Source organism: Tasmannia lanceolata, unplaced genomic scaffold, assembly GCF_043159265.1.
Source record: "Tasmannia lanceolata isolate RefF3 unplaced genomic scaffold, GAP_Taslan_0.1 ptg000012l, whole genome shotgun sequence".
In the NCBI taxonomy this organism is placed as follows: Eukaryota; Viridiplantae; Streptophyta; class Magnoliopsida; order Canellales; family Winteraceae; genus Tasmannia; species Tasmannia lanceolata.
In genome coordinates this window covers 1,082,999-1,109,848 of record NW_027518689.1, presented here as the reverse complement: position 1 = coordinate 1,109,848, position 26,850 = coordinate 1,082,999, and the positions used below count along the sequence as shown (strand labels likewise).

Sequence of the window (26,850 nt, the reverse complement as noted above, 5' to 3'; positions counted from 1 at the left end):
AACAAAAAAAAATGCTCCAACAAAGATACAGTATCCGTACAGAAGTGGTTGTTGGGTGGCGAGTTTAATGGAGTGGACAACTTTTCAATTGATGTATGTGAAGGGAAAGGAGAAGGAAACTCAGAATTTTTTTTCAAGATTTATTAAAAAAAATCAAAAGTACAAATTTATGTTGAAGGGCAGAGGCTGCCCTATATACAAGATAACCCCACAAACAGTTGGGAAGGTGTGCTTAAAGACTGCTTGATTGGAAGAACCAGAGATGAGTAATTGAAAGTTGAAGATTTATAGAGGTGGCAAAGTGGAAGATGGAATCTCGAACATCAAGCTACAGCCAAGAAACTAAATGAGGCAGTCGTGGACCCACAAGCCTTCAAAGTGTATCAAAAGCAACGCAAACAAAAGAACTTGAAGCCGATGGACGGGGACGGTGACGTGTAGTTGACTGCTGATAACTATTTTATTTAGTTTATTATTACAGTTTATGAAGTTTAGGGGCATATTAGCCTTTTCCTCTCATGTTTAATGAACAGAGGTATTTTTTTTGAATGATAATGAATAGAGGTATTTTTGGATTTTTCAAATTACTCTAAACGGGAGGATTAAGTGAAATTCCGGGGGGGGGGGGGGGGGGGGGCGTTCTTTTTTACTTGGAAAAACCATGGATATAGGAGTTTTGAAGGAGATAAACCGTCTAGGGTTCTTTCTCCCTCTATTTTGCTTTATTGCTTGTCTGTTAGTTTCATTAAATAAATCATCACATCATTCTATTGATGGTTTTTTTCTTTTTTATTTCTCTTGTTTGCGTCAGATTTTTGGAATCACCGCAAGATTGTGTTTCCTCTTGTTTCGGCAATGGAAAATCAAGGTTAACCCCGTGTCAAGGGATGACACTGGTCTTTATATGAGTACGATGAGGGGCAGCACAACCCTAGGGCTCGTGTGGAGGGGATGGAAGAAGAGGACCAGCACCTCAAATTTGGAGAGAATGGGGTAAACATGAGGTCATACCATGATTATGAAAGGTAAGCTCAATTTGTCAGAGTTCGATCGTAAGATGCATCCAGAGATTTTCCTCGATGAAGTGATGGGCGTAGATAATTTTTTGAGTGGAACGACATGACGGCTGATCGGAAGGTAGCTTTTGTTTTTGTTTTAGTTTTGTTTTGTTTCTTTTTTGAATGGTCGGAAGGCAGCTTTTGTTAAAGCAAAACTAAAAAACATCTGCGGAGTCATGAGCTCTGGTAGGGGAACCGAGGATTCGAACTTGGAAGCAGACAAAGAAAAAATTTAAAGAAAATTTTCTACCCCTCAACTACGACCAACATCTGTTTGATATGTACCAAAACCCTCAACAGAAGGATATGACGGTTGAATAATGCATAAACACATTCAACGACATGTGTCTGTGTAATGGGATAGCTGAATCTAGAGAGATTGCTACTTCTTGATATTTATCGGAATTGAAGATACAGCTGAGGGAACATTTGATTACTATTCAAGTGTAATTACACTTGGAACATTTGATTACTATTCAAGTGTAATAACACTTGATTACGAGGCATACCATATTACTTTACGGGTAAAGAACATCTCAAAAAAACCCTCGCCTGACCATAGACGAGTGGTGACTAGCAGTAGGAGTTTTGGTTGTGGATTGAATTCTAATCAAGATCGGCCAGGTGGTTACAATAAGCATAAATCTGTTGGGCAAACTCCAAAACCTTATAACGTGAATATTCATCTGGGAAGAGATCGGGCGGTTCAGACAACGTTGCCACTCAAGTGGTACAATAGATCACATGTCTGAATGCCCTAGTGATGTAGGACCAGGAAGGGAAATAGAAGAAAGGGGAGAGAAATAGAAGAAAGAGGAAGAAGAAGAAGAAGAAGAAGAAGAAGAGAAGAATGGAAGTAGAAGAGAAGAATTTAGGGAGTAGAAAAAGAATAGGAGAAGAGGAGAAGAGAGGGAAGAAGAGTCGAAGAGAAGTAGAAGAATAGAGGAAGAAAGAAATCTGGGAGAGAAGCTTTCAATTCAATTAATCATCCAAAAGTTAATAATCCCTAATACATAAGGCCTATATATAGGCAATGGAACTAAAATCTAAAATTCTATGGAAAATAAAATCTCTAAAAATAACATGGAAAATAAAATCCTAGAGACTAAATAACATGTAAATAAATCCTAATATCTGCATCATTCTCCTCCACTTGAAAAGAACTCGACCTCGAGTTCTAGTCCACCTGGATCAAATATGTAGATGAGCAACTCGAGCATTAGCAGGAGGAACACATCAAGCTCTCTTATGTATAATGGGCGTGATAACCGTGGAAGCATCTGAAATGCCGATGGAATGAGAGTGAAGAAATCGCCCATGTAAAATCATAAATACGCGAACCTCTCCTGACAAGTAATGAAGTTAGAAAAATGGCAATGTACCCCTCCTGGATCGGTGGGATCGGCATAACAGCTATTGGCAGTACCAATCCATGACCAGCCTCAATAAAGATATCACCTGCTGGTATGAAAACTGGCTCAATGGAATCAGTAACAAAACCATCTGCTAGAACTGTATCAGGCTCAACGATGTCAAGCTGACAAGCCTCCTGATGATCATCATGTGCACTGAAATTCTCTGTCTCAACCTCTATAATCAACTCAATCGGGACATCTACAGGAGAAGCAATGATGTCACAATGCTCATGTAATAATATGGAATCGGTATCCTAAAGGAACTGCTTGTGCTCTACATGATCTGGCAATGCCTCAATAGTCAGGTCACTCGCCTCTGACTCACTCGCCTCATGTTGTCCTGCCACAATATCTGCTTCGGAAGTGTGAAGCTGTCTCTCTGGATGCTCGGCAACCGGTGCTGGAGAAATCTTTGAATTGTCATGCTCGTCGACGACAGCCTCAACAATCACTGGACTCTCTGGCTCTATATCGGACATCTCTGGCTCAGTATCTGACATAATCATGGGCTCAACCTCTATAATGAACTCATCCACAATATCATCCGTCAGACCAATAGCATCATCTATGTCTGGCTTGTCAATAGTGTTAGCAAATTCCTTTGCTGCTTCAATTTCGACCTCTTGTGCACGACGGGCTGCGACGTTTAGTTTACAGCGGGCGGTGGCTTCACGTTCGCGGCGAGCTGTCTCCTTGCGTACCAATTTTCTCTCATCCAAGTTACGCACTATCCTGTTCAAGATTGCCTGAACTTCAGCTTCTTGTGCAAGTCGAGCAGCTTTTTTCTCATCGAGCGGCTTCGTCACGCATCAATCTTTGTTTATATGCTGCTCTCTCACGTTTCAATCTCTGTTCATACTGATATGCATAATTTCTCATAAACTTAGAACGGATCTACTCCCATCGACTAAATGGAGGTGCACCTGCAATACGACGCCCCCTCACTATCTATAGCCAGAACAATGGGGCTTGTCGTAGTACAGTATCTCGAGCTCGAGAGATAGTCTCGCGGTGATTAGCAATAGTACTCATGATATGCGTCTAGAGCATAGATCCACTGTAGACATGCATCCTCATAATAGCGGTAGTGAGTCTGGTCATGCAAACATCGATCGCCGTACCCATAAAAAGCTGGAACATATGGCGGAGCTATTGGGAATTTGGGATCGGCGTCGAAAAATGAAATCAACCGTCTTGCCCGTCTGTCATGTCGAAAGGTAGACAACACCTGTCTCGGATATCAAATCGGGTTGTCAGATGGCTCAGATCTGCGATCGGACCAAAACGGACGGATGACCAAAGTTGGTCGTTGTAGTGCTTGCACTCGTTGTTGACTGCTAAAAATAAGTTGAATATACTTGAAAAGTTGTCACGAACAACTTTGGTGTTGATGGCAAAACCCAATTTTGAGCGGAAATGGCTCAGGTGATGAGCGAAAAGGAGATGGGGTAGAGAGAGAAAAAACAAGTAATTTCTGTATTTTTCTGATTTTTTTAATTTTTTTTTTGGGTGCCTAAAGTTAAAAATGAGGGGGTTTAATTTGCTTAAAGATAACAGAAAGGGAGTGCCCAAGGAAAGAAAGGATTTATTTACATGTTATTTATTCTCTAGGATTTTATTTATGTTTTTTTAAAAGGGGGTTTGTTGGTGGTTGTTTATAAAGATCAAACTAGAAGTGAGAAATAGAAATTGCAAAAATTAATTGAAGGAAGTTTGAGATGAAACTTTTTTTTTTTTTTGAATAAGGTAGCCAAACTTTATTGAAACAAAGCGACCGAGATGGTCAATACAACAAGGAAAGAGGGAAGGAGAGAGAGAGAAGACAAAATAAAAGAACTAAAATACAACAAAGCGAAGCCATTAAGGAGGAAGGTCATTATAAATCGCTAACACCTCCAGTGGAACACCCGCTCTAGCCAAGCCATCTGCAACCTCATTAGCCGAACGGCGGATATGCTCAAATTAAAACCACTTGCACTTAGCTAAATCATCCATCTCATCAAATCTCCAAGGAGGTTTCTGAGGACCATTTAACCAACGGATAACATTGGCCGAGTCTCCCTCCACAATAACCATTTCCCAACCATCTCGAGCAACAAATCTCATACCTTGATGAACAGCCCGCACTTCGGCTATGCTAAGGGGGGCCGCAAATGCCCACAAAGTGGAACTCTCAGCATCTCTAAGGACTCCCCAATACTGGAAGGGCCCGGGTTCCCAAAACTTGATCCATCAAAGTTAAATTTAACAAAACCGAGAGGTGGTGGGGTCCAGGCTTGCAAGATTTTCTTCATAGTTTCCTCACTATTACAAACCTCGCGTCATCTTTCCCACAGATCATAGGCAGAGTTTATGGCAAAAGATGGGAGTGCTTTGACCTAAGAGATCACCAAAGTGATGACTTTAATATAAAGAAATTGAACTTTTTTTGCTTTTCCTTTAAAAAATTCTGGCTTTTTTTCCTTCCATATCACCCAAATAATAGCTAGGAAGCACATCTTCCAGAGGATCCTGCTCTTACTCTTCCATGGAACCTTACTCCACCCTAAGAACAAATTCGATAACTTCTTTGGAAAAACCCAGCAAATGCCGAACCTTCGAATCACTTTGCACCATACCTTTCTTACTACTTTGCAATGGATGAGGAGATGATCCACTGACTCTGCATCCTCCATACACATAACACAATGGTTAGCAATCATGATTTTCCTCCTCCTTAAGAAATCAACAGTCTGGATTCGCTTTTTTAGAGCCGCCCATCCGAAAGTACATACTATGGCAGGAGATTGGAATATCCACACTATAGCAAATTTGGAAGACGCCAGACTAGTCACCAAGCGGTTATAGAAAGATTTAACAGAGAAGGTTCCATGTGTGATCCATATCCAAACCCTTTTATCTACCCCATCCAGCTTTACGTAAACACTCTCCAGCAATTCCAACAACCTACCAATAGATTCTAATTCATGGTCAAAGAAATTTCTCCTAAAGAGCGCTAAAAAGCGGTTTCCAAAAAGTATTTCCATCCCTCCGTTCAAAGTTTTCACAAACCAAACTATCTTTCCTAGATGACATCGGAAACAGATCGGGGTACAAGTCCTTAAGACAAAGCTCCCCGCACCATAAATCAGGCTAAATCAGGCCAAAAAAGGATTCTATTACCCGAATATGCCCGGAACCACATTCCTTCTTCGAAAAGATTACAAAACCCCATAATTTATCTCCACATTGTGAGACCTTTGTGCTTAAAGAATCATTCGGTTTCCATCTCCCAGGGATAGTCCCATATTTTCCCTCAATGACTCTAACCCATAGATGAGATTCCTCATTGCCAAATCTCCACAACCATTTTCCTAGCAAGGCTATGTTAGTCTCTTAATCTTCCGAATTCCAAAACCACTGCCTTTAATGGACGTACATACTTTTTCCCACCTTACCAGTGGGATAGCCCTCTTAACACCCCCCCCCCCCCCCCCCCCAACACAAAAACCGTCTTTGGATTTGTTCAATTCAGGACGCCACAATCACAGGACACTTGCATAAATACATTTGATAAATGAGAATATTGGCTAACACTACTTTTATCAGGGTAATTCTCCTTCCTCTAAACACGAGATTCCTCTTCCAAGGGTCAAGCCTTTTCTCCACTTTTTGAATCACATGATCCCAACACTCTTTCTTAGCTCTTCCAATCCCCAAAGGAAGGACAAGATAGGTGGTAGGCAAAGAGTCCGATTTGCACCCTAGTAATCCTGCTAACTCTTGAAAAATGCTATCCTCCATATGTATGCTAAAAGCACTAGACTTATGAAAGTTTGATTTCTGGCAAAACATCCGGAGAGCTAAAAAGGAGGGTGTCATCCGCGAATTGAAGATGAGACACTTCCAAACCACCTCCCACAATATGGAAGCCCTCGATCATACCCAGGCTTTTGCCTTTATCAATAAGCCTACTAAGGATTTCCGCAATCATCACAAACAGGAAAGGGGATCTCCTTGCCGAAGACCCCTTGACGACTTAAAAAACCCTTTTGGTGTTCCATTGATAAGGATTGAGAACCAAGCCCAAGAAATACATCTAGAAATCCAATCCCTCCTCCATCTACTATCAAAGCCCATCCTTTCCATAATGTTATCGAGACAGCTCCATTCTACCCTGTCGTAGCTTTTTCCATATCCAATTTACATACTAGACCACTCTTGCTGATCTTATGATAATAATCGACGACTTCGTTAGCAACCAAAGAACAGTCCAGAATTTGTCTCCCACTAAAAAAGGCACCGTGGTTACTAGAAATAATGGACGGTAACACCAACTTATGTCTCTTAGCTAAGACCTTTGCTAGAAATTTGTACAGACATCCCACGAGGCTGATGGGGCATAAATCTATCACTGAAGAAGCTCCTTTAATCATAGGAATGAGAGTTATGAAAGTTGCCCCCGTACCCCTATCCAATTCTAATCCTTCATAGAATTCCCTAAAGAAGCGAAATATATCCTCCCTAACATATTCCCAATACGCTTGGAAGAAAGCTAAATAGAAACCATTTGGCCCCGAAGCTGTATCACGACTAAGTGAGAATAACCCTCTCTCAATCTCCTCTTCAGTGAAAGGTTTTTCTAAATTTTCCACGTCAGCTTCTTGCAGTCGATCAAAAAAGACCACGTCAGGAGTCAGACGTGACCCCTCCTCCACCAAGAAAAGACATTGATAGAAACCAACAATTTCATTTGAGATTTCCTCTTTATCAAAAGATAAACCCCTGTTCACCTGCAAACATTCAATCCGATTGCGTCTCCTTCTCGCACTTACTATTCCATGAAAATACTTAGTGTTCTTATCCCCTTCAACAATCCATTTAGCCCTGGACTCATGTCTCCAAGAAGTTTCTTCTTGAAGAGACAAACTGTTGTACTCTTCCTTAATCCTCCCCACCTCTTCCACCTCTGCCTCAGTAGCTGACCCTCCTTCCACGGCAGCCCTAATATCCTTGATCCTGACCAACAACCATCTTCTCCTCTCCTTAGCTTCCTTATTCCTACCATGATTCCAATTTGGAACCAATCACAACATCCGCTGGACCATCCACTTTGGCAGTCACCCACCATCCTCCCAGCCTTTCCTCCATTTTGGGACACTGAAGCCAAGATAAATCAAATCGAAAAGGGAAAGGTCCCTAGGATTCCAGTTTGGGATCTAACAAAATGGGGCAGTGATCCGACACTGTGTGATCCAAAGCTTTTTAGAAAAGGTTTGGGAGAGCTTCCAGACATATTGGGCAAACTAAAAATCTATCCAATGTCTGCTATGGCTATACCCACGAGACAAAGTGAATCGAGCTCTTGAGAGGGGTTAATCAATCAACTCACTCAAATATGAACTCATCAAAAGCCAACATTTGGGGATTTAAACTATTAACATCCCGCTCTTTCCTCCATTCTCCTGGAAATTTGGGCTGAAACTTACCATGTCTCTGGGCTGTTAATTGGCTACAAGTAAAGGTGGATGGTGGTGGCTCTGTGGCTGATTTACATGGGGTTTGAATTGGTAACAAAAGGACTGATTTAAGGGGCTGATATTTAAAAATGGTTTGGAGGAGTGCAGAAATTGCAGAAATTATCGTCTTCAACCGGGAGGTTGCTTGGATCGTTTGCTCTGATACCAAATTTGATGTAGGATCGGGAAGGAAAATAGAAGAAAGGGGAGAGAAATAGAAGAAAGAGGATAAAGAAGAAGAAGAAGAAGAAGAGAAGATTAGAAGTAGAAGAGAATAATTTAGGGAGTAGAGGAAGAATAGGAGAAGAGGACAAGAGAGGGAACAAGAGTAGAAGAGAAGTAGAAGAATAGAGGAAGAAAGAAATCTGGGGGAGAAGCTTTCAATTCAATTAATCATCCGAAAGTTAACAATCACTAATACATGAGGCCTATATATAGGCAATGGAACTAAAATTCTATGGAAAATAAAATCCCTAAAAATAATATGGAAAATAAAATCTTAGAGACTAAATAACATGTAAATAAATCCTAATATCTGCATCACCTAGGCATCGGACAAATCTGGATGAGATGAAAGAAGATGATGACAACAACGGTGAAGACCGAAGATCCTACAAGTCTCATAATGAAGATAATATCTGAGTAGAGATTAATCTCATTATGCGAGAGTTGTTAGTTGTGTGATGAGGGGTTGTGATGGGAACATCAACCATGCAAAAGAATTCAAGGTTGACAAGCGCAAACGTGGACAAGACAGATGGAGGAGACTCTAGCATGGGCCATAGACATGGGCTTCCTTTTTTTATTATTTATCTTCTATTTTTGTCATTTTATTTGTAGCCTACTTTTTAGGGTATTAAATCTCATCCGTTTGGCGTGTTTTTGGTATATTATTATAAAGGTTTTTCAATTACATATCTAATGAACCCAAGATCACATGATTTGGATGTGATTTGAGCAAGTTATGGGTGTTTTTAGGAAGTGGTATAGGTCTAATACATGATTACTATTTTAGGTAAGTTTTTAACTTTATTTAGTTTACTTTGGATTAGATGAATGATTGAAATTAGTTCTTTAGGTCTTAAGTTATCTTCTAGGGTTTCTTTTGTCATAAATACATCTTATGAAAGCAATGTAAGGCAGACTTTTGAATATTGAATAGAATTGACGTTTTACTTGAAGCAAGAAATTTGGGTTTTTTTCTTCTCTATTCTTCTTGGGGGGTTGGAATCATCATTCTCATCTTTTCTCTTCTTCTCTACTCTCTTTCTCTATCAAATCTGCACAACAAGGTTAGTACATCAATCTTTTCAGTTTCTTTTGTGTTTTGAACCCTAAAGTTGGAAAAAGAGCCAAAATCCATATATCTTGTTTGCTCTTTAAGATTTCAATCTGGGATTTTAAGGGATTGATTTTGTGATTAAACCTCAGCTAAAACACTCAAGATCACTTACCCTAATCCCCTTTTGAGCCTAGTTGAGATTTTCATCCTTTTTAAGCCCTAAAACTAGTTTTTGGGATCTCTAGCCTAAACCTCATCAAAACCCCTCCCTAAACCCTAGATTTACTTCTTTTTTACCTTTCTAGATCATAACTATAATATGAGTAGAAGTATAACCCCAAAATTCCATATCTGTAAAATTACCAAAATACCCTTTTGGCCAAAAATTGGATTGTTTGACCTTTTAAACGCTGCTGATAATTTTGTTTGATGTTCTTCATTGAAATATCACTATTCTCTTATTGAAATAGATTTAATCCATTGGCATTTGCATCAATTTTCAGTTATTTTAATTGGTCGCATGTTTAAACCCTAGATTAGAACTAATCTTGTCATTAACAATTCACCTTAAGGATCTTTTGCCTGTTGGTTGGTTTGTATAAGGTTTATCTCTTGATAATTATGTTCTTTCTAATTATTGAATGCAATTTAAGTCTCATTATTGCTACTGCACGTTAATTAAATTATCATTAAATCAGCCCTAGGTTAGGTATTTAAGTGTTTTGAGTTTTCCGTGTTAACCCAAAGCCTTTCCTAAAGCCATTATCCCATTAGGGGTTGTAGGATTTTCCTTAAATTAGGAATTGTCCTGCATCAGGTTGGACCAGTAGCTCAATGGTTAAGGCTTTATTTCTCAACCTTGAGGTCTCAGGTTCGATCCCGGCAAATAGTTTGAGCACAAGCACCAGAAGATTTGTGGAAGCAAGCCAAGACACCAACGAGGTCTATTTTTAGTAGCCCAAGAGGCGAGTGTGCAAGGTGCTGTCTTGGAAAATCAGTAGCTACAAATTCAAGAAATGTTGCATGAATTTAAAGACTGGGCACCAAAATATCCTCTGTGGTTTTCCGCCCATGAGGAATGTACAAAATAGTACTGATTTTCTGTTGGAAACGACTCTACCCAATCTGGCCCAATATCGCACGAGTCCATCCGAGCATGAAGAGCTAAGGAAACATGCTAAAGGCTTTTGGACAATGGCTTGATTCGGGAGATCATCAGTCCATGTGATGTCCTGCACTTCTAACACCAAAGAGGATGTCTCTTGGCATATGTGTGTGGACAGCTGGTTAATCAACAAAATCACAATCAAGTCACTTTTTCCCATGCCAAGGCTTTGATGATTTGATACACATGTTGGTCAGTCCTTCAGATTAATCTCCATAGCGGGTACCATCAGGTATCAAACTCATATACAGCGTGGAGGGGAATAGAAGTCGACCTTCAAAACCAAAGACGGCTAATGCGTACGGTGGGTGATGCCTTTTGGGCTGTCCAACAAGCCTTCTAAGTTCTAACTCCATGCAGATGAACATAGTTACTTCAACCTACTTATTCGTCTATTTGTTGTAGCCTATTTCGGTGATGTATTTGTTTATAGAAAAAATATAGTAGAGCACCTATATCATCTTTGCCAATTAATGAGGATTTTACGACAAGAAAAACTCCATTAATCTGAAAAAGTGCCCATTTTTGCAAAATAATATGCGGTTTTTGGGTTTTGTAGTCTCATCTAAAAGATGTAAAAGTGATCGTCGAGAAGTGAAAGCCATTGTTGATTAACCAACACCATGATCCATTGGAGATGTTCACAGTTTCCATGGTCTAGTCAATATTTATCAGTGTTTCAGTCGCAACTTCAGCTCCATTATGGCGCCAATTACAGAGTATTTTAAGGGCAGTATCTTCGCCTGGACTATAACAACGGAGAAAAGTTTTCAGCTAGTGAAATGTCTCATGACGAAAGCACCGATTCATGCACTCCCAGGTTTGAGCCAAGTGTTCGCGGTTGAATATGATGCTTCTCACCTCGGTACAGTAGTTGTTCTCAGCCAATGAGGGCCTCCTATAGCTTTCTTTAGCGAGAAGCTCAACGTAGACAATCGGAAGTACTCTGTGTGTAAACTTGAGTACTATGCAGCGGTGCTGGCATTAAGGCATTGACACCCATATGTTATCCAAGTGTGTTGTATTAAGATCACGAAGCACCGTGATATCTACAATCTCAAAATAAGATTAATCATTGGCATCCAAGGTGTTCATTTTTGCAGTACTCGTTCGTAATTAAGCACAAAGCCAATAGTTAAAACCATATAACAGACGACCTCCCATCACCGATTCGCCACCCCGATGCAATAGTGCTTTGTTTTCGTTTTAACAGGGAAGTCAGCCCATGCAGGCTGGCACTGAGGGAAAGGACAAGATCGGAAAGGTAGTGCAAGGTTAGGCATCGCCGCTTGAGAGGATAGGCTTCGATGATTGAGAACATAAGCCTCACCAACTGAAAGCCTTCCTCACCATGCCCCTCACCGCATTAATGGACCTATCAGTCATGGACCTATCAGTCACCGAAACAAATCAAAGGTAAAACACTTTTTCAACTATTCGGTGGATTGGTCGGTTCTTGGCTCCTGATCGCAATGAATAAGCACCCATTCTTGCATTCCCAGATTTCATCCAAGTGTCCGCAGTTGAATATGATGCTTCTCACCTTGGTATGGGAGTTGTTCTCAGCCAAGTGTTCGCAGCCCAATAGCTTTCTTTAGCGAGAAGCTCAACGCAGGCAGTCGAAAGTACTCTGTGTGTAAACTTGGGTACTACGGCATTGACATCCATTGGATCCATAAGAAGTGTGTTGTATTCAGATCACGAAGCACTGTGATATCTAAAATCTGAAAACAAGCTTAATCATTGGCGTCCAAAGTGAAGTTCATTTTTTGCAGACGTCCTCCTAGCTCTGGTTCACCAACTAGATACAGTACGGGATTTGTTTTCCTTTATACTCTTAATAAGGAAGTAATAGCACATGAAGGCTAGCAATAAGGGGAAGGCAAGGGTCGGAAAGGCAGTGCAAGGTTAGGCCTCGCCACTTGAGAGGACAGACTTCCCTGACCGAGAACAGAAGCCTCGCCGACTGAGAGCCTTCCTCGCCATGCCATTCACCCCATTAATAAACCTATCAGTCACCGAAATGAATCAAAGGTAAAACACTTTTTCAACTCTTCGGTGGATGCTAGGCACCTAATCACAACGAATCTAGTTAATCACGGTCCCTGCCGGCCTTGATCCCTCACCAAAAATCATATTAAGGAGCTATATGTTGATGATTCGGGCTTCGAAAAGGTGCATCGGTAGTGCTTGGCAAATCCATGTGAAGAAGTTAATCGTTACATTGTTAAAGATGGCTTATTTATATCATTACATTGTTGAGCTGGGTATTCTAGATTGCTCTTTAAGGGAGCTGGTTATTAGAGACTTGCATGGACATAATGGAAGGGAGAAAATTACTGCAATTATTGAAAGAAAAATATTATTGGCCACGCTTACATCATAATGTGGAGAGCATAGTAAAGTACTGTCAAGTTTGCGAACTATCCAAGGGTCAGTCACAAAATACTGGTTTTATACTGCTTCCCATTTAGTCTACTCCTTGGGATAACGTCAACAAGGATTTTATGTTGGGAATCCGTCATAATCCTCATAAGCATGATTTCATTTTCGGGGTAGTTGATAGATTCTCGAAAATGACCATGAATTCATAATGCTTCTTTGATAGCTGATATATATTTTAAGGAGGTTGTGTGGTTGCATGGAGTGTTGATGTCCATTGTTTCCAATACACATCATCCGGGGTGATTAATTGGACTTTTGGAAATTTTATTAAGGTGTCTTGCAGCGAGCAAGTCTCTAAATGGAATCAGATCTTATAGCCCAAGCAGAGTATGCATAAAACAACACTCTTAATCGCACTACAGGTCGTGCTCCTATTCAAATCACATATGGAAGAACTCCTAGTCTTGTGTTGGACCTGGCTCCCTTCCCTACTAACATGCGTCCTTAGTGATGATGTTGAAGCATATGGCGATCATGTGCATCAGTTATCTTGGGAAATTGTCTTGTTTGCCACGGTTTAGGAGGAAGTCAAAATAGAAACAAACTCCCTTTAGGATTTGGAAAACCTAGATATAAGAGTTCTTAAACTCGTGTGGTGGGTGTGGCGGGTAGAGAGAGAGAGAAAGAGAGGAAAGAGTTTCTTCTTGGAGGTTACCCTTTTTTTCTCTTGGGTTCCTCTCGAGTTTTCTCGGGTTACTCTTGTGAGGGTCTTGGTTGTGAGGAAGCAGGAATCTCTATTCTGAATGGGGAATCTCGATTCCCCGAAAATCGATTCATAAACGGGAATCTTCTCAATTCCCTGACTTTTGGGAATCACGAAATCGATTCGGAAACGGGAATCTTCTCAATTCCCCGACTTTTGGGAATCCCGTTTCGGAAACGTGGGAAACGTGATTCCCACTATGGGAAATTCAATTCCCATTCTATGGGAAACTCTCATCCCACTCTATGGGAAGCGCGTTTCCTATCTACCCTCCTTGTCTCCTGCTAGTCTTCTTCTCTTCCTCTTCTTAGTATTTAGATGTAAAATCATTTAAGTACTTAATATTTACATGTAAATAAGGGCATAACCCCCATTTGAATCTATTAAAAATAGTTTCAATAGTCAAATCTAAAAGGATAAAAATTCAACTTTCCGGTTCTAGTACAAAATTCGAAAAAAACAAGTCGGATCAAAATCTTAATTTCCAAACGATGGGGTATTTTTCCAATTTTAAAAATTCATATATTCTATCATGTCCAAACATTATTAAATCTCAAAAGTCTGGTAAAAAATTTCATAATTTGGTTTCTAAAGATTTTTCTTCTTGTCAGGCACTGGTCAACGCACTGGTCAACAGAGACTGGTCAACACAGGCATTTCAGCTTCCTTTAAGTAAATGTTGGATCTTTTAATAAAAAGTATTTTTTTTTAATATTTGGTTCATATAATTAATTCTTATATTTTTTTAGTAATTTTTTATTTTTAGTAAATTTTTATTTTTAAATTTGTTTAAATATTTAAGATTCTTCGCTTCCCGCTTCCCACTTCGCTTCCCGCTCTTAAACTCGTGTGGTGGGTGTGGCCGGCAAAGAAAGAAAAAAAAACGAGAGAGAAAGAGAAAAAAAAAAGAAGAGAGAGAAAGAGAGGAAAGAGTTTCTTCTTGGAGGTTTCCCTTTTTTTCCCTTGGGTTTCTCTCGAGTTTTCTCGGGTTACTTTTGTGAGGGTCTTGGTTGTGAGGGCAAGGGAAAGGGTTGTGGTTTCCGGGTTTGCAGGTTAATCTTGTTGTAATCCTTGTAATTTTGTTTTCTCATAGTGGAAGATCGTGTTCTCGTCCGTGGACATAGCCATCTTGCCCGAACCACATAAAATCTTGGTGTTCATCTTGTGGCTTATTTTTATTTCTATTTTTTGGTTTGTTTATGCACGGTCGGACCGGATCTTGCCACGCAGATTTTCTCAACAAGTCGTATTGGAGCAATGGTTGGAGCGATTGTCGTTGGGTTGCGGTTGGAGCAATCGTGGTTGTCATTGTTAGATCACAGTTAGAGTGAGTCATAGCTAAAATGATTTTTCGAACGATTCTCATTCGAGGTGGAGCTAGGCAACGAAGGTGATCTGTGATGGCAATAAAGTCGAGTTATATCCAGTTCAACAAGGACATGTTTGACGGAAAAGGCAGTTTCACCCTACGGTAGATGAGGGTGAAAGATCACCTTGCTCCAATACAATCAATAGGGCTTGGGTAACACGTTGAAGGAAAAGGATGGAAAGCCGGAGAATATGACAGATGCCGACTAGCAAACAGTAAAATAGTGTCTAAAGGTATTGCATTTGTGTAGATAATTAATAGTAAATGTTTTTTTTTTTTTTTTGCAGATTTTCCTGGTACCAAGTATGGGACAGCTCATCCCTCTTCAGCGATTTCTTTTGATTGTATCTAGTTCCATATATATCTTATGAAGTAATGATATTTATATGTTATCACTAAAAAAAGAATAAAGTACACAAAACTATTCCAAGCACCAGATCTGTGCAACCAGTAAAAATGGTGGAAGATAGAACAACCTAAGAGGGTGAAATCAGAGTAATTTCGAACATTTATTCTCACACTTTTTTGCAGTATAGTTCAATTATTGATACCAAGAAGAATGTAAAGATAAATATGCATGTTTATTTATAATGCACTTACTCATAGAAAATATCAACAGTACACATAGCATTCTACAATGATGCAGCTTAAGGACCTGTTTGGATTGCAGGAAAAATATTTTTGCGAAGAAATGTTTTTCACTTCCAAAAATTTAGAGGGAAATGATATTGTTATGACTTATTTAGAGGGATATCATCAAAAATTAAGGGTCGCTCAAAATAAAACTTGAAACATGGTGTTTCAAGTTATTGTTTTCATGTGCAATCAGACAATAAAAGGCAGAATTGTACGGAAAAGTTTTTCCCTTCTAAACTTTTCTAAAAAAAATCCTGCAATCCGAACAGAGCCTAAATAGCTACACAAACATATTAAAAATGCAAAATTTAATCATGTAGGCTAATATCAACACGAACAATTAGTATTGGAGGAAATAATTTTAGCAGTAGTACTCACTGCAAATTCATTAACATCGCGCAACTTAGCAGCTAACTCCTTCAATTCTTTGACTCTCTCCACAAGCTCAAATGGAGTACTCTCTAGAGAAAGTGGTTTTACTGGCTGAACATCAACAATATTCTGATCAACAAAATCCGACTGAGAGAGATTCTCCTGTATACATGAATTAGGCGTTTAGCAAAAGGCAATAAGAAATGCCACAGATATTCCAAATATTTGAAAAACATCACTAAGGGAAACATATGATGAAAAATTGTGGTAACAGCAATAGGAAATGATTTACCATTCAATGAAAAACAGCAATAGGAAATGATCCTTGGAATGAACGAAAATGAACAAGAACATTTCAAACAAAAAAAAATGATGTCCTGGTCAAGATTTACAACAGTCTAACATGGTTTTTGTTAGATGGTAAGCCATTAAAAAAGTAACTGAAAATGGAAAAAAAATATGGTCCAAAAGGGATGAGGCCAATACAGGGTCGGCACTCATCTAAACAAATGTTATTGCAGCAATTTTGTTAGTATTGTGACTTCAACAGACAATATGCAGATAATAGAAGTAAAAAAAATGAAGCAAGAAAAAGGAAGAAAAATAAAAATATATGATATGAAGAAAAAGAAACAGATATGATAAGTCCAAAAGGGTTCAGATAAAAGCAGATATGATATAGTCGTATATATTACAATTCAAGTTGACGAGTGACAACAATGGCCTTGCACTACTCTGATAACCAGAAAAGAGTTCAATGCAACGGTGCAATGCGCCTTGTGCCTAGCCACACAGAATGGAAGCATACGGATCTAGAGCATCAAGAAAAGGTAAAGAGAAAAGCTATTTTGGGATGCAGATGTCTAAGGCTGACAAGATTGTTAAGCAAGAGCAGAACCCTAAACAAAAGATCATTTCAACCATAATACACCATTTGAATTACTGTACAAGCCCTTCCTAGATAATTCTGTGTAACAAAGACCCCATTAGAATCCAATGTTCCTTAAACTTAATACATAGGTAATAGGTGAACAATACTTACTTTCCACCATTGACCCACTCCCATATATTGTTTTCCTCTAAATCCAAATATAAAAGATCATTTCTAATAGCATCTAAAAATTCACATAAATAAATCTTGAATGGAATGAGTGAACAAAAAAATCATAAAAAGAAAGAAAATGTACAATTGATAATAAATATGATACCAATTTTCAACTAACCAGTGGATGCGGATATCTAAGACTAACAAGTTTCTTAAGCACGAATAGAACACTAAGAAAAAAGATCCTTTAAACCATTATACGACACCCGGTTCCTAGATAATTTTGAGTAACAAACCCTCCATCAGAACCTATGCTCCTTAAACTCGATACATAGGCAATAGGAACAATACCCACTTTCCACCATTGACACAGGAGAATTGTCTCTCCTCCCATATATTGTTTTCCTCTGAAACCAAATATAAAAGATCATTTCTAATAACAACTAAAAATTCATAGAAATGAATCTTGAATGGAAAGAATAAACAACAAAAATCATAAAAAAGAAATAACATGTAGAGAACCAACAAACCATAAAGAAAATGTAGATAAGCAACAATTTCCCAACTGATAATAAATAGGATACCAAATTTCAACTAACCAATGGATGTAGAAACCTGCTCCCATCCTCCCTCCTCTGCAGCCATACATGCTCGAACGGCTGATTGGCATTGTTCACCAATATATTAAACTCATCTTGCGGCCGAGTAATACTCGGTATATGAAACGGAACCCTTGAACGTCCCGTCTTCTGATCTTTCGAAGCGATTTTCGCCATTGTTGATGAACCCAAACCACGCTCCTCATTTCTCTCCAAATTACGCATAATACCCTTCTTTTTCTTACCATAAACCAACTGAAACTCACCTTCAGGATCCAAACAACCAACCCCTGTTTCCTCCTCTTTTTTCTTCAATCTCTTAAACTCATCCATAGAAACATCAATTCTCTCTAAAACTTCATCATTCATGTTAACCAACCATTCATACGCATCTTCCGAATCCTCAGGAAAAATCAAGGGCTTTCCAAAGAGAAATCTCGATGAAGAACCGATGCTTTTAAGCAAAGATTCGGATTTCTCTGCGATTTCTTTTACAGGAACTTTAAATTCGTTGAAATTGTTGAAGAAATGGAAATCTTTTTCAGAAGGAATACCTCTTGATGAACCATAGAGCTTTGAAACTGATGATTTGAGAGGACCTGATGCCAATACATTTAGGGTTTCTGCTTTCTGCTTCGGTGATAAGTCGGAAATAGACTCAGTTTGCATCGCTTTGAGTTGATGAGATCAATTTGAGGATTTTCTAGGGTTAGGGTTTAGGTTAGTCTGAGTTTCTAGGGTTAGGGTTTAGATTGAGCCGATAAAGAAAGCTAGTAACGGTAAGAACAAGATCGGAGAAAGAAAATGAGAGAGATTATGAAGTTTAAAAGATTGAGAAGATAGCCGTTGTAGGTTAAAGCGGGTCTCTATTTTAAGTCTAGGGTTAGGGTTAGGGTTAGGGTTTGGAGTCCGCCATTAATCGTTAGTTTCCCTTTCTCCTTTTGTCACAAGGGTTTGGTTCTTAGAGTTTTTATATGCAGTCTCTCTCTCTCATACACACACACGTCGCACGTGACAGAAAGAAAAACATGAGTGTTACTATAGATCATACATTGGATGTGTTTTTGCCCCCGCAATACGACGTTTTTTGCATTGGCCAGGAATTGCATGACGGTGGGGCCTACTTTATGCAGTGATCTTACGGTTTGTTGTTGATGGGGCCCACATGGATTAATCGGATCGGATGACTTATGTTCGTGACATGTAGGGAGTTTTTTTATCTCACTATCTCGATGCACTTATATGCACGGTTTTAAATTTCGGCTATGGACCTCACCGAAACTGAAATTTCGGCCGAAAACTTGTAATGACAAGTTTTCGAGTATTGCCATGCTTACGAGTGATTTGGGAAATTCATTTGGTAAGCGATGATTGATGGCACAGAAATCTAATCTAATCTGACTACTATATATAAAGGCAAAATGATGAGCTAATGTGTTCCATCCTTTACCGTTATTTCCGCTTGTATCCCACTGCCATAATTCCAATTGTATCCCACATCTAAGGTCATTTGTGTTATTTGCCGTTATTTCCGCTTGTGTCCCACCTTTTTTATGCACACGTCAGCATTACTCTTTTACCATTAAGCCCTTTGCTAATATCTAACATCTCTCTAACTATTATTATTATATATAAAGGCAAAATAATGGGTTAATGTGTTTCACCCTTTGCCGTTATTTCCGCTTGTGTCCCACTGTCATAATTCCAATTGTATCCCACATCTAAGGGCATTTGCTTGTGTCTCACTGTCATAATTCCAATTGTATCCCACATCTCAGGGCATTTGTGTCATTTGCCGTTATTTCTGCTTGTATCCCACCTTTTTTATGCACACGTCAGCATTACTATTTTACCATTAAGACCTTTGCTGATATCTAACATCTCCCTCTATGAGAAATTATTTGAAGGTAAAATCGTAATCTACATACGAAAAGTACCGACACAGGGTACCTGTCTATGACAATTACGGCAAAAAACTACCAAGAAGAGGCAAAGACATATGACAATGACGAAAGAACTAATTTATATAACTCATGCAAGACACTTGCAAAATATTGATAGATTCCAGGCACCTGAAGAGGAACAACAATTATGGAAACCTCTATCGATTGGAGGGCTAGGATCAGCCTATATCGATTGGAGGGCTAGGATCAACCTATGAAAATGGTTTTACAGCACAACCGATTGATGTTGTGTTCCATCACATGGACGGTTTAGATCAACCTATAATCCTCTATAGATCGGAGGGTTCGGATCAACCTATGAAAATTATTTTTGGGGCAGAACCTATGTAGGAAGTGGCCCATCCAAGAGAAATTTCTGTTCTTTTGATCTGGGATTTACACATCAGCATTACTCTTTTACCATTAACCCATTTGCTGATATCTAACATCTATCTCTATGAGAAATTATTTCAGGGTAAAATTGTAATCTACATACGAAAAGTACCGACATAGGGTACGGGCCATACCGTACATTGTAATCTAATCTAACTATTATAGCTAAAGGAAAAATGATGTGTTAATGTGTTCCACCCTTTGCCGTTATTTCCGCTTGTGTCCCACTGCCATAATTCCAATTGTATCCGACTGCCATAATTCTGCTTGTGTCCCGCTGCCATAATTCCAATTTTAATAGAGTGGGGAGTGCGATCATCAAAATACGATGAGTAGTGCCATTATAAAATATGGTAGTGAGGACATTAACAGTATATATAATTTCAAACCGTCGTTCTTACTTGGATGTTCCCACGCAGGTCGGGTTCAACCCGAATTTGGGTTGGGTCGGGTAAAGCTTTTTTGCAAATCGGGTTGGGTTGGGTTGGGTTGGGAAAAATCAACCCAAATTGAAAATCGGGTTGGGTCTGGTAGGGCTATCGAGCAACCCGACCTGACCCGAAACCCGAATTTGGGTTCCATCTGAAGAAGTTCTATATATTTGTGTTTTTCTTCTTCAACATTGAAATAGTCTCCACAGTCCACAATGGACGGTTTGGATAATCCTATGGTGCGGGCCATACCGTACTTGAATAAAGTGAGGTGTGTGATCATCAAAATATAGTAGTGCGGATCATATTTCCCTTTGTTAATTGTTAGTACCTGTTTGGTTTGGATTTTGAGAACCGATTGTGAGTTAAAAACTGATTATTGGTGACTCACTACTGGTTCTCAAAATCCAAAACAACCAGGCTTGAGTTGAGGTGGTCAACAATTGGTACAATATCAAATCGGGTCAGCCCAACCCAACCCAACCCGAATTGGGTCGGGTTGACACCCAAGTTGCACCCCTAACGATGACGAAAAAACTACTTTTCTTGATTCACTACGTGCGGGTCAAATTATAGAAATGTTGATATTACAAATGCATGACACCTGTAAAAATATTGACGAATTCTGCGCACCTTAAGAGGAACAACAATCATGGAAACCTCTATAGATTGGAGGGCTAGGATCAGCCTATGGAAATGATTTTACGAGCACAACCTATTGATGTTGTGTTCCATCACATGAACGGTTTAGATCAACCTATGATGTGGTCTGTACAATTTTAAATGGATAGCACGTGCAACGCATGTGCATTTTTACTAGTATACTACAAAAACATTCATAGCGATTCGACAGAAGGACTTAATGTGGGTCATTGGTCAACCTTTTGTCCTTAGGCCTCACAAATCATTTTATCTCAAGGTTAGGTTCAGCTAATTGGTGAAATTTTATGCTAATGACTCGTCGAAGGATTGACGGCTCGCATTAACTCCTTTGCAAGCCTCGGGAAATTTGGATACATGGATTTTACAATCCATAATTGTAAAATCCTGGAACTTACAAGTTAAGACCTAGATATAAGAAGCTAAAACTTGGATTTTATAATCATGAAAATGTACAATCTAGGTTTTATATTATAAAATTCAGGTTTTAGCTTGTAAAAACCAAGATTTTATAGACTTGCATTAGAAAATCCTTGTATCCAAATGGCACCAACGACGACCCAATTGCGAAGTCATTGGCCTTCAAACGCTCCACTATGATCTCCTATTGAGCATTTGTTAGACTTTATTGAACCCAATTAATGCGGAACTTACCTCCGGCCATGGCGATTAGAATCAAAGATCACAACTCCTTCCACGAACCACAAATACGATCTCCGCTGCGAACACGAACAAGAGAAGAGAGATCTTCTAACCTTGAGAAGACCTTTGGATCATTCGATGGAATCGCATTCACTCTTTCCTTTCAAATTAGGGACCCTCTCTTTAGATGGACTTTAGCTATAAACGTATGTGTTTGTTCCCATCAAACGCCCACATATTTATAGAGATTGGGAGTGCACGTATTTGCATCCCACCACAACCCAAATACTTTTGTATTTTACAAATTAAAAACACTTGGGACTTATCTAGAAGACTCTTTGTGAATAGGAAACAAAGTGGAGAATGAAACTAAAGTTTATACTAGATGTGGATCCCAGCAATGTGGGCCACACAAAAAAAACGGCAACATTCTCCCACTTGGTCCACACTAATGTACACTTTATGTGCGGTTTAAAACTTTATTGAATAGGCCCGCAAATGCCCATTCGGGTCCAACTTTATCTGTCCTCATGGACAGTCCGTCTTATCAAACCGCAATGTGTACACACTTTATATAAGACAGAATATATATGTAAAACATATAAACAGAATCATCAACTTTATGTTGCAACCAAAAGTGACAAATGTAACTAAGCACCAAATACAATAAGACCCATACGATCCACATGTTCTTTATACAATTAGTGATGGGATCTGCTAACATCTGCATGGCATAAATGTGCTTAATAGCTACTCGATGATTCACAAAATTTTCTCTAACTTTGAGGTACTCTATGTCGGTATGCTTATTTTGACTACCACTCATATTGTTGTTAGAGAAAAACATTGCAGCAGAATTATCAAAGTAAATAACTAATGGCTTAGATATGGAATCCACAATCCTAAGTCCTGTGATAAAATTTCACAACCATAACGCCTGCATTGTCGCCTCATAGCACGCAATGAATTCCGCCTCCATAGTGGAAGAAGCTGTTAACAGTTGCTTTACTCTTTTCCACGAAATGGCACCTCCAGCAAGTAGGAAGACATACCCCGATGTCGACTTCCTAGTATCAAGGCACCAGACAAAAATCTGAGTCCGAATATCCGATCACTTCCAAGCGATCTGATCGTCTGTATGTAAGCATGTAATCCTTCATACCTTGAAGGTACCATAAAACTTTCTTTGCAGCTGTCCAATGATCCATTCCTGGATTACTTTGGTATCTTCTTAACATCCCAACAGCATATACAATGTCTGGTCTAGTATAGATTTGTGCATACATCAAACTGCCAACCGCCAAAGCATAGAGAATATTCTTCATCTGTTCTCTTTCCAAATCATTCTTAGGGGATTCAGCCCCACTAAGTTTATCACCTTTAAGGATAGGTGGTACACTTGGTGAACAGTTCTGCATCCTAAACCTTTCCAAAACTTTGTTAATGTAGGCTTTCTGAGATAGTCCCAAGATACCTTGAGATCTATTTCTGTGAATCTCAATGCCAATGACATATGAGGCTTCACCCATATCCTTCATATCAAAGTTTTGAGTTAGGAAATGTTTCACCTCATTTAGCATTTCCAAATTATTCGTAGCCAACAAAATATCATCTACATATAGGACTAAAAAGATAAATTTACTCCCACAGACTTTAAGATATATGTATTGGTCCCCAATGTTTTCAATGAATCTAAAGAGGATATCACGTCATGAAACTTAAGGTACCACTGATGGGAGGCCTGCTTTAGTCCATATATAGATCTCTTTAGTTTGCAAACTTTATGACTACTACCTTCCAACGGAAACCCTTCAGGTTGATTCATGTATACCTCTTCCTCCAAACTACCATTGAGGAAAGCCGTTTTCACATCCATTTGATGTAACTTAAATCAAAATGAGCTACAAGAGCCATTATAATCCTTAATGAGTCCTTTTTTCGAAACTAGCGAAAAAGTTTCATGATAATTTACGCCCACTTTTTGAGTGAATCCTTTAGCTATAAGTTTTGCTTTATATCTTTCGATATTGCCGGCAGAGTCTCTTTTAATCTTATAGACCCACTTACAGCCAATGGCTTTAGCCCCTTTAGGCAATTCGACAAGATCTTAGACTTGGTTCTTAGCCATAGACTCTAATTTATCTTTCATGGCCTCATGCCATAAATTAGATTCCTCACCACTCATAGCTTGTGAAAACGTCTAAGGGTTCTCCATCATTCGCACAATCTTGGTCAACTTCCTGAAGACACAATATAATTTGAAGAGATAGCTGGTCTCCTTATTCTTGAAGATCTCCTTGGTGCCACTATATCTTTCACTTCTTATGGATTTTGGTTGGCATTCTCAATGACAACATCCTCTTGGGGTGGCAAACCATTTATTGGTTCTTCCTCCATAATCACATCCTGTGGAGGGTCATGAATTCCTACCAATTGATCATGAGGTGCAAAAATAGAAACTAGAATTCGCACTTTCTCGAAAACTAAGTCTTGCGATGGTTCGCTCCCACTGTTGTCACCTTCCTCAAGAAAGACAGCATTCTTTCCTTCAACAAATTTAGTAGTATGATTAGGACAGTAAAACTTATAACCTTTAGACCCTTCAGCGTAGCCAATAAAATAGCCACTAACTGTCTTTAGGTCTAATTTCCTCTCATGTGGATTGAACACTTTAACCTCAACTGGACAGCCCCATATCCTTAAGTGTTTTAAACTGGATTTCCAACCTTTCCACAACTTGAATGGAGTTTTAGGAATTGCTTTACTTGGAACCCTATTTAAAACATACACTGCCGTCTTTAAGGCTTTGCTCCACAAATTTAATGAGAGGGTCGAGTGACTAATCATACTTCTAACTATATCCATTAGCGTGCGATTCCTTCTTTCAGCCACACCATTTTGTTGTGGTGTTCACGGCATAGAATATTGAGCAATAATGCCCTCTTCCTTTAGGAATTCCACAAATGGACCTGACCTTTGTCCCATTTCAATGTACCTACCGTAATATTCGCCTCCTCTATCTGATCTAACGATCTTTATTTTTTTTCCAGATTGTCTCTCTACTTCTGTTTTGTAAACCTCAAAAACACTTAGGGCCTCACTCTTTTCAAAGAGAAGATAGTGATACATATATCTCGTATGATCGTCGATAAAAGAGATGAAATATTTTTGACCATTCACACAAGGAGTTGGAAACGGCCCACAAATATCAGTATGTATGATCTCTAACTTTTCTGAACTCCTGCTGGCACCGTTCTTGGACTTGTTTGCCTACTTTCCCTTTACGCAGTCCACACAAGTTCCAAAGTTAGCAAAATCAAGAGTCTCTAGGACTCCATCTTTTACTAACATTTTAATATGCTCTATGGAGATTTGACCTAATCTCCTGTGTCATAATGTAGAGGAATCCACGCTCTCATGATCATGTTTAATGCCAACACCATTTTGAACAACTAGGGTATTATTAGGAAAATGATCCAAATTCAAACGATATAAATCATCAATCAAACTACCATTGTCAATAATAACTGAATCTTTAACAATATTAAATGAAGAAGAACTAAAACTGAGGTTCATATCAAAAGTTAAAAGATTAGAAACTGAAATAAGGTTCTTAGAGAAAGATGGAATATAGAAGGTCTTTTCCAAAAGCAAAACATATTCAGTAGGTAGTCTAAGTTGGTAGGTCCCCACAGCCTCCACACATGAGCGTATCTTATTTCCTGAGAAGATAAAGAGTTCACTGTCCGTTGGGGTTCGCTGGTTGACCTTTCCCTGCAAGGTGTTGGCAACATGGATTGAAGAACCAGAGTCAATCCACCACATGTCATTTTGAACATTAACTATATTTGATTCATAACATCCAAAAGAAATCAGATTACCTCGCTTTTCGAGCCATTTCTTGTACTTTATGCAGTCTTTCTTTACTTGCCCCTTCTTTCTGCAGAAGAAGCACTTCACATGCATAACTTCCTTAGCGCCAGTTTGATTAACTGACGAGTTATTTGCTTTCTTCTTCATAGGAACCCTTTCTTTCATTTATTCTTTCCTCAAACGACAAGATTACATTTTTCCAGCTTCTCTTGTCTTAACCTCCCTTCCTTTTGTACGCACATTGTCAGAAGTTCGTTGAGAGACTATTTGCCCTTATGAATGTTGTAGCCAATCTTAAATTGACTATATTCAACAGAGAAGGAGTTTATGATAAAGAATACCAAGAACGACTCAGAGCCTGCAATTGCACAGCAACATTACGCATTTCCATGATGTGCTCTCTCACTCCTTTATCCGCAGTGTGCTTCAAAGATACAAGTTTGCTCATAACAGTAGCTGCCAATGCCTTATCTGAAGTGACAAACATTTCTTGAACAGCTTCTAGAAACTCCTTGGCAATGGTGGTCTTGAGGAGAGACGTCCTGATGCTTTGAGCAATGTGACTTTGAATAAGTAACTAAGCTCAAGCGGTTTGATCTCTCCCACTCTTTATAATGGTCCATCTCATCTTGTGTACTCTCATCTGTAGGAGTGGACGGTTCATCCACTCTGAGAGCAAGATCAAGGTCCATCCAGCCTAGAGTGAGCATAACTCTATCTTTCCACTCAGAAAAATTATCCCCAGTAAGGAAAGGGATCTTAGTAGATTCAGAATTCATAAAAGCTGACTGATTTGCTTCAAAATATAAAACAAAATCATGTTTACTACGTGCTAAATTCCAATTAAGCCATGTCTCCAGAATGCCAACCCATATTGACATTTCTGGTTGTAAATGCATCACATCACTATAACCCTCCTGTGGGACGAGTTACAACATGCATTAGATTTACCCTTAGCAATTGCACCGATTAATCAAATTAGAATTTAGTCTCTTCTCCATACCTATGGGCCTATGATAAGAGCGTCCATCTAACCCAATTAATCTCACGATTTTATTCGATTCACAACACACAACCGCCTTCCTGGGGGCCAAGCGACTATGCATTATAAATCTATTGCAATCTAAGATATCATTAGAGCAAAGCAACCGAGAAGTTACACTTCATGTGTCAATGGGCACTTTAAATGCACCAATTGTCACCGGTATCCTCATAGTCATAGGATGTTGTGGCCCTCCCAGACTAATCGAATGCCTCTTTATAATGATATATTTGGGAGTATGACTGGTCTTTATGTCATATTACAATATTTTACTTTATG

The 26,850-nt window shown here is 39.1% G+C and overlaps 2 protein-coding genes across 3 annotated transcripts in view; both read right to left on the bottom strand.

The window, feature by feature from the left end:
* The window catches only part of LOC143887519 (Polynucleotidyl transferase, ribonuclease H fold protein with HRDC domain-containing protein), a 45,905-nt gene extending 27,363 nt beyond the window's left edge, over window positions 1-18,542 (bottom strand). Inside the window, exons 1-2 of one of the 2 annotated variants that reach the window (XM_077391603.1) lie at window positions 17,588-18,542; window positions 15,950-16,105 (exon numbers count right to left, since the gene is read on the bottom strand). In XM_077391603.1, coding sequence (XP_077247718.1) covers window positions 15,950-16,105; window positions 17,588-18,256 — 825 coding nt within the window. In that variant the 5' untranslated portion in view covers window positions 18,257-18,542. The remainder of the gene's footprint in view (window positions 1-15,949; window positions 16,106-17,587) is intronic. The other variant, XM_077391602.1, reaches the window with a different exon arrangement.
* A 7,312-nt stretch (window positions 18,543-25,854) lies between these two features.
* Window positions 25,855-26,410, bottom strand: LOC143888017 (uncharacterized). The gene is made up of 2 exons (XM_077392289.1): window positions 26,136-26,410; window positions 25,855-26,071 (listed from the first exon to the last, which is right to left on the bottom strand). Exons 1-2 carry the CDS (start codon window positions 26,408-26,410, stop codon window positions 25,855-25,857), a joined length of 492 nt encoding a protein of 163 aa, XP_077248404.1.
* Between the last annotated feature and the right edge of the window lie 440 nt (window positions 26,411-26,850).

Excerpts from the sequence above, each read along its gene's own strand:
- LOC143888017 (XM_077392289.1), bottom strand. The coding sequence starts at position 26,410 with ATGTCAATATGGGTTGGCATTCTGGAGACATGGCTTAATTGGAATTTA. Across the intron at positions 26,072-26,135 it reads GAGATGGACCATTATAAAGA|GACGTCTCTCCTCAAGACCA; the intron begins GTGGGAGAGATC and ends TCAAAGCATCAG.